Genomic DNA, 8,164 nt, shown 5'->3' with positions numbered 1-8,164 from the left:
CCATCAGAAGATGGATACACTGTGGTCATACAGATAGGCAACAGCTATACTCAGGTATCTAATGAACTGAAAAAAGAGCAAAACAGAAATAAATGAAAAATAAGCATTATTTAATTAACATTAAAATAAGTATTTGCAGGCTTTGGAGTGTCTGTATTTACCATTGGTACTTACTGAGGCAGGGACATCTAAAGAGTGAGTCAGCTCTTTGTGTTGTGATGGATTATTTTATTCTTCTGACCTCCTTAAATCTGTCCACGATCAATACCACACATCACATGAGACAGAACAGCTAATCTAAAGCTGAACACTTTCAAACAAAAAATCAACTGTAATGAGCAAACCTGCTAAGAAATACTCATTCAAAATACACAAACTCCCTTCAGGTGGTGCCAACAAAGGTGAACGTGTGTCTGAGTGAGTTAAGAATATTTCTACTCGAGTAAAAAATATTTGAAATTGTGTTGCATTCGTTCGTCAGCTGAGCTTCTCCCACAGCTCCTTTTAAAATGACCAAAATTGTTTCATTTATGTTCTCATATTTTTATAGAAATATAGCTTCATGACAGAAATTCTTACCTGTTCTATGAAAAGGACATTTAAACAATTCCCATCTGTTACTTCTTACAAAACAACTTCTTTGTTTTAATAAAAGTACAAAAAGTAAACTGAACGTATGTTTGAGTGAATTACAGTATGCTTATATTATTTAAGATGGCGACTGTGCAATACTTTGATAAACAACATATTGCACTGGAGACCTCACAGTCAGACTCTTTGTTACCTCCATGCTTTACTTTCAAACTAAATCCAAACATCTGGGCTGCAGATGTGGAAGATCGGCAAGATTTTTGACAGAAACAGAAAATCTATAGATCACTCAAATATCTGAAGAGTGTCAAAGTCATACCAAATTCTCTAAAAGGATTCTTTTTTTTTTCAAATAAAAAGTATTGCAAAAGTACATCGAAATGTCACCTAAAGGTCAGTGAGGAATATTAGTGAGTTGTAAAATAATAGTGTGCTGAGTGCGTCCTTATGCCAGGACACAAACTTAACAAAAACAAAAAGGAAATTGTGATAAAACTTCGAAACACTGAACCTGCCCGCTGATCAGCTCCTCTTACTGACCCCACAGCTGTGACCGTTTGGAAATGTTTTCACCTGCTCAGAAATTTGAACACAGGTCAGCCTGACAATCTTCTAAATCTGTTTGAAGTGCAATCAACGAATGCTTTCACCTAACAGTAATGTCAGCTACACTACACAAGAGGGCGCCACATCTCCACAGACTCCATCAACGAGCTCCAGAAGATGAACTGCTTACCTATGTCTGTTTTCACTTCTGACTAAAAATCCCTTTGGACTCACAGATGGGTTTGATTTCATCTTTTTAAAAAAAACAAAAAACGCGTGTCTGTTTTTAAAAAGAACTGTCGTTTACATCATGAATTCATGGCTGTTTAAAGGGGATTGAGCAGGTCATGAAAATCTGAAGTTTTTATTACATTAGATGCAAATATTGTCACCGAGGGGCTCCCGTACCTTCACTGTAACTGATGTAGTTTGTACAATGGTGCTGTTGTGTCCTGTTTGCTGTCTGTGCTTTATTTTTTGAGTAATGTGTAACACTTTAATGTAACTGCCTCAGAGTTACTGGATGTCTAAAAAGATCTCTATATGACCATTGGCGCTTTATTGCACTGAACTTTTATGACTTTTATGATTTTCTAAATTTAAACATGTTTCATGGCTGACCCTCTTTTTCCCCAGAATGTCCTGTTAGAAATGCCAAGGCTTCAAATGTTTTTCTTAATCCACTTCTGTAAATTGTCCCTGTAAAGTGCAACAAATCCTCATGTTTGAGGTTTGCTAAAACCCACTCTTTAAAAATGAAAAGTTACATATTTTTGAAAAATATCTGTGGACTTCAGGCTGGGTTTACCAAAAAAAAGGGAAGTCAGAATGTAAACCTCAGAAACTTTGGATTTCCACTTGATTTTACAGAGAAGTTCAGTGAATTTGAACACTGGGTCTGCCTAGAATCTCAGCATTAATAAAATGCTAAATAGAGTTCATGTGGACCTTTATTGATCCAACTTTTATTTTCTCTCTGAAGTACATCTGTTCTGGGGTTACTCTGGCTTTGCGTGAGTACACCTGTACACTCTCAGAAATAGAGGTACGAGAGAAGAACATTTTTGTACCTATAGGTACATTTTTTAAAAATGTTCCCTTAAAAGTACAATACTGGTCTTTAAAAGTCCAGAAATGCCCCTTTAAAGGTACAATTTGAAATAAAGTACAAATCTGTACCATTTTGACCTGTACTGCAGTGACAGTGGCAGAATGTGGTAATGGGTCAGCATGGGAAAATCTGGATGGGCCTGGTTAATTGTAAAATTCATATGAGATGTGAGTGTGCTCATAAAAGCTACATGTTATAATCAAATCTGTTGGTCCTCTCCTCTGTACATAAATTATCCTATGATGCAAAGAATATCTGTAACCTACCTTTGTGTAAGTTATGTTAAATTATATTTTAAAAACACACACAATGACATGCAGGCACAACCAAATGATGTTAAAAAAAACTGGTCCATTTCCATTTTATTAAGTTTCAGTTATAATTTTTAATGTTTTAAATCTTGGTTGTAGCCTTCAAAAACGTGAAATCATATTACTGTTATGTTTGGCCATTTACTTTTTCGCTTTTACTACATCCTAGAATTGTTCATTAATTGGGAGGTTTTTATGGAATTTGCAACATCAAGTTAAACCGAGGTTCTTTGGAAGTTAAAATGTCAAGCAGATTTTTATGTTACGGTGACTACATTTTGTAAGTTACAAATATAGTTCGCCAAGACAGCATAACGGTTTCCAAACGCATTAATACCACAATGTCCATGTATCAAGTTCGCAACGCGCATTAATCCCAAAGGCTGAAAAGCCAGCAGCGATGAGTGCTCCGCCTCCGCGCTGACTAGCGTTGACGCAGAAAATGACTCTCAGGGGGTTATCGACACGGAGGAGCTCCTTAAAAAGTTGATGGAAGAAGGCATTGATGTCAGACGACGAGGCGCAAAGGTTTAGAGGTAAGTCGGGTGTGATTTTGTGTTTTTATAAAAATTACAACGTGTAATTTTACAGTAGAGTTAGCAAAAGTCCGAAGAGCTAGCTTTAACATGGGTGAATGCTAGCAGTTAGCTAAGTTTTAAACAAAGAAAGGTACAAATGTGGACTATTTAGACTGTTGGTGGAATGTTCAACGTCTGTCTGCCCGCCGTATTCCAGTGTTTTATCAATAAATAGTCACTAACCGTGTACAACAATGTAAAAAAATCAATAATTTCTCAAAACATGCTAGTATGTAAATATAGGTATTAACAAAATCGTTCTCTAAGCAAAATTCATCCCATCTAACGTGTTTCCCGCTCAAAGGGATTTTAAACAATGGAAGGTACACATTTGTACCATTCCACCTACTTAGTGGGATTTGGGATTTTCGAATATGAGAACTGTAAGCTCTGCGCAGGGACACTGTCTGCAACCCAAGAATTGTTAAGATGATTGGGGAAACAGCTAATGATTTTTTTTGTCTCTAAATCTGATTATTATTATTTTCTGTACTAACTGATTAATCAATCTGTTTATTAGCTTTAGAATTTTTGTTCAAGGGTTAAAGCACTTTACATTTATCTCCAGTCTGTGTCTTTAAACATGTCAAAAGTTTAAATCCTCGATGTAAAATGTCATTCTTTTGTCTATTCTGCTCTTTTCATTTCCAGTTGTGTGATGAGGTTGATTTAATGCATCCCTGCCAAGACAACATCTGTCGCCGCTTTAGCAAAAACTTCACTGCTGTTCTTCAAATGACCAAGGATTTGCCACTGAAGAAGGTCTACATGGAGGCAAGAGAGAATGCACTGGCTGAAGACATTACAGGTGCTAATTTGACCTCATACAAATAGTAAATTTTGTGACAATTCATTTGCTCTCTCTTCCAAAGATAATTGATGTACCATAGTGTCATGTGAAGAGCATGTTAATGGGAATTTGCATGCTATCAAAATCTAATGAAGTGCATTTGCATCTGTATGACCTAGGAATTGACTTCAAGGGGGCACTTCTCTTGCCATCCATCTTCAAGGAGAAGATAGAAGATTTCATCATCCTTGGAGAGGTAAATGCATGATGCAATGCATAGCCTTTGGCCACAAGTTTCATTCTTGGTGTTTTGTTGGCATGGAGCTGAATTCAGCTGCGGTTCAGCATCACAGCTAAGCTAATGTAGGGGAAACACTGCTGTTAATCCACAGTGCTGCTGTGCTCTTGGGTTTTGTCTGGTGTTTATATAGATAGATAGACCTTTATTGTCCCCTTAGGGAAATTCTTCTTCACAGGTACTGTCACTGTCAGGGGTGATTGCTTTTGCCCTTGAATATTATGTCAAACTTTAGCAGCTTATCAAACACTACCACAACAGTCATTGGTCAAGAAGCTTTTTGTTTGGAGTATGGGCCATGTTTACAGGTTATCAGAATAGACAGTTTTGTTTTCTAGCAAATAAAGAAGGTAATTTGAGGAATCTGTTGAAAATCCACTTGGCACATATTGCTTAAACATACTGTATACTAATGTTTTTCTTCCTCTTCTGCAGAATACTCCCACGAGTCCATACCCAACCATTCGAATGAAGGATAAGAGTTGGACAACTGCCCTCTTAAGACAGTGTCGCCGTGTTGTGACAGTTGAAGGAGTGGATGTTTGCTCGTGCCGCTCGCTGGATGAGGCCTACATCTCAGCATTCTCCACCTTCTTCGTGTTCAACATGACCTACCCTGCATACTTCAAGAAAACACTTGTCTTTCTTCAGAACTGCATTGTCAACATAGGAGACCAGGGAGACAAACCCCTGCCAGTAAGTGTCGCCAGGGTACTTAACCAACTCTATTAAATACGCCCCCACCCAAGTGTCACTACCTTATTGACTACCCAATGCTGATTTTGATGTATGGTCCTCTTCGCCCTTTGTGGTGTATGAGATATGAAAGCAAGCATCAATATTTCAAAAATCTAGCGAGTAAATGCAAAAACTTTGTAAACATCACTGCAACTCTTAGCAATCGTCATCAAATGAAACAGTGCTGGGAGTTTTCTTCAGATAAGTTGCTTGTTGACTTTGAACATTCACTCAGCACAAGTGTCAGTGTGCCATTTTCATCTCTGCCAGGTGACTTACAGAATGCTCTGGAAATGAACAAAAGTTTTACAGATGTGCATTTTCAGGATAAAGTGCTTCAGCGTGTGTCTGCTAATCTGTCAGCAGTGTCAAATATGAACTTGAGGATGTTTTTGTAGTTGGCCATGTACACACTGAAGCCATACCTATATTCCTTAAAATCAAGTATATTTTGAATGTTGATACACGTTGGGTATTGTGTGGGAAACTGTTACTTCCTTGCACTTGTGAATGTCATTTCCATGCTTACCAAGTGGCAGTTGACAATGACTGGATCCTGTTCAATCCAGGAAATGAATTAGACTTTCAAGCTCTAGACACCTATTAAGTTGATGATAGGCGGTTTGTGTCCTTGAGGTATTCTGTGTGACGTGATTGCAAGAACATTTTTATGTATGTATGTATGTGTGCGTGCGCGTGCGTATGTATGTGCGTGCTTGTTGAAGTAGAGCAAAACATTTGTGTGGACAGTTTTTTAAATACATGCCATCTCTGTGATCCGTCAAAACATTGTGTTCAGGTGTTTAATGTCTTTATGTGATTGTTTACTTTTTTTCTTCTTCTTCTTTTTTTTTTTTTTTAAATGAATGTATTTTTCTTGACATGTCCTATGGCAGGGGTGTCAAACTCAAATACACAGTGGGCCAAAATTCAAATCTAGAACAAGGTCGCGGGCTAACATTAATATTTATTGAAAAATATCTTCCTCCAGATATAAGAATGAATCTCTTCTTATGGACTCAAACAAGTTTTGGTGAAAAACTGAATGTGGAACAAGCAAAGCTTAATACTAAACAATGTATATATTAGCTGTATAATACCAGTAGGCCAGCTCTAATAGTAATCTGGTATGGCTTCGCGGGCCAAATGTAATTAGGCTGCGGGCCAAATTTGGCCCGCGGGCCAGAGTTTGACACCTATGTCCTATGGCAATATACGAATGTAATCAAGGATGTATTCCTGTGGTTGTTTAAGTGCTTTGATGTGATTCTATTATCGAAAATAAATGGTTAAATAACCAAATATTTTGGACTATTGGGGGTACATTTTTGTCTCTTTAGGTACGAAATAGGTTGTCGCTGGGGGGGTACCCTCATAGGTACCCTATTGTACCCTTTTCAAGGGAACATTTCTGTACTATAGTTTCAAGGTACATTTATGTCTTAGGAAAGTACATGATTGTACTTCAGATGGTACAACTTCATAAGGTACAAAAATGTACCAAGCCTAAAGGGTACAGAAATGTCCTTCAAAAAGGAACACCCCCAGCGACAAGCATTTGTACCCTTTTTGGTACACTTTGGTACCCCTATTTCTGAGAGTGTAGGAGAGTAACTTAATCAGCTATTATGCTGCAGACCAGGCTGCTCTAATCCATCGCCGCCGCTGCTGCTCTTCATTTCTTTTGACCTATTGACCTACATTGCTGCTACACACATGACGCACAGACGCTTCTGAAAACTACAACAGGCACTCTTACTGGGACTTAAGGCTGCACAGTCTAATCTGACTGCTGTGCAACATACTGGCCCTCATTTAGAGCAGCAGGTGCCTTTTCCTTTGGAGATTGTAGTTCTAAAGACCCGATGAAAGCAATCCAACACTGATGTTTTCTTCTTATGTAGTTAAATTGAGAGGTTATTACCAAAAGATCACACACCCCTGTTCTCTGCTGGACATCGGGGCGGGGGGCTGGGAGGAGGTGTTGGCCGTCCGATTGGGATCTGGGATGCGGGGCCTCCCCGCTGCTGCGGAGCCTGGGGCGGTCTGCTTGCCTCCACCCCGGGGGAAAAGGTAACATCTCCTGGGTCTAGGTGCCGTTTCCCCTTCCAGGGGTGAGGGTACCTGGACCTGGGGTATAGAGTTTGTTTGGGGAGTGTGATTGTGCGTACAGTGTCCATGTATGTCTATCCCTACGTTGAGTGAGTGCTGAGTATTTGTATATGTGTGCATGAGGGTGGGAATGGATGTTTGTGTCTGTGTGTGCCTGTTTGTCTGTGTTTCTATGTCAGGTTGGGTCTTACACTCCACCTCTCTGGGAACTCCCAGGCCCTCCAAAGGCCTATCTCCCCTCACCACACTCCCTGCGGGTAACTGATGCCCTCAGGGGTTGGTGCGTTGGTGGTTTTTGGTGTCCGGGGCTGGGCGCTCAGGTAAAGAACCAAATGGGACAGGCAAAAAAAAAAGAAAAAAAAAAGAGAGTAACTTAATCAGCTATTATGCTGCAGACCAGGCTGCTCTAATCCATCGCCGCTGCTGCTGCTGCTCTTCATTTCTTTTGACCTATTGACCTACATTGCTGCTCCACACATGACACACAGAAGCTTCTGAAAACTACAACAGGCACTCTTACTGGGACTTAAAGGCTGCACAGTCTAATCTGACTGCTGTGCAACATACTGGCCCTCATTTAGAGCAGCAGGTGCCTTTTCCTTTGGGGATTGTAGTTCTAAAGACCCGATGAAATCAATCCAACACTGATGTTTTCTTTTTATGTAGTTAAATTGAGAGGTTATTGAGTGAAGTATAAAATATCAAGTGTTATAAGTATTATAACATCCCTTTACAAATGGATTATTACATTTAATCATTATATTTAAAAAAAACAAAAACAGATGACATTTTTAAAAATCCAGTTTACATATTTTTTTAATGCATTCAGCATTAAAAGCTAAAATTTCAGATGTGATATTCAGACTCTTAGTTTTTTCAAAGCCTGTTTGACAGCAGTTACATTGTGGACATCTTGGTTGAGTGTGTACAGACTCTTGGATTTGGGAAGTTTCTCCCACTCTTCCTAGGAGATCATCTCAAGCTTGGTTGGGCTGGATGGGGAGTCTCCTGTCCCTGGAGAAATCGCTGTTGAACATCTAACCTTCAAACTGTGGATATGCTTGGCTGAAATCACCCTAGCAACCATAT

The 8,164-nt window shown here is 39.2% G+C and overlaps 1 protein-coding gene across 1 annotated transcript; it reads left to right on the top strand.

The window, feature by feature from the left end:
• The first annotated feature begins 2,955 nt into the window (after positions 1–2,955).
• LOC145420975 (uncharacterized) lies at positions 2,956–5,310 on the top strand. Its single transcript, XM_080290546.1, has 4 exons — positions 2,956–3,095; positions 3,789–3,945; positions 4,107–4,183; positions 4,661–5,310. The coding sequence occupies exons 2-4, from the start codon at positions 3,810–3,812 to the stop codon at positions 4,955–4,957; spliced, it is 510 nt and encodes a 169-aa protein (XP_080146672.1). The 5' UTR covers positions 2,956–3,095; positions 3,789–3,809; the 3' UTR covers positions 4,958–5,310.
• Positions 5,311–8,164: the final 2,854 nt, after the last annotated feature.

Source organism: Astatotilapia calliptera, chromosome 16, assembly GCF_964374335.1.
Source record: "Astatotilapia calliptera chromosome 16, fAstCal68.1, whole genome shotgun sequence".
Lineage (NCBI taxonomy): Eukaryota > Metazoa > Chordata > Actinopteri > Cichliformes > Cichlidae > Astatotilapia > Astatotilapia calliptera.
The sequence above is the reverse complement of the archived record's forward strand: the minus strand, read 5'-3'. Positions and strand labels throughout refer to the sequence as shown.

Coding starts and splice junctions, on each gene's coding strand:
- LOC145420975 (XM_080290546.1), top strand. CDS start 3,810: ATGCATCCCTGCCAAGACAACATCTGTCGCCGCTTTAGCAAAAACTTC. Junction 3,946..4,106: donor ACTGGCTGAAGACATTACAG/GTGCTAATTTGA, acceptor TGTATGACCTAG/GAATTGACTTCAAGGGGGCA. Junction 4,184..4,660: donor ATTTCATCATCCTTGGAGAG/GTAAATGCATGA, acceptor CCTCTTCTGCAG/AATACTCCCACGAGTCCATA.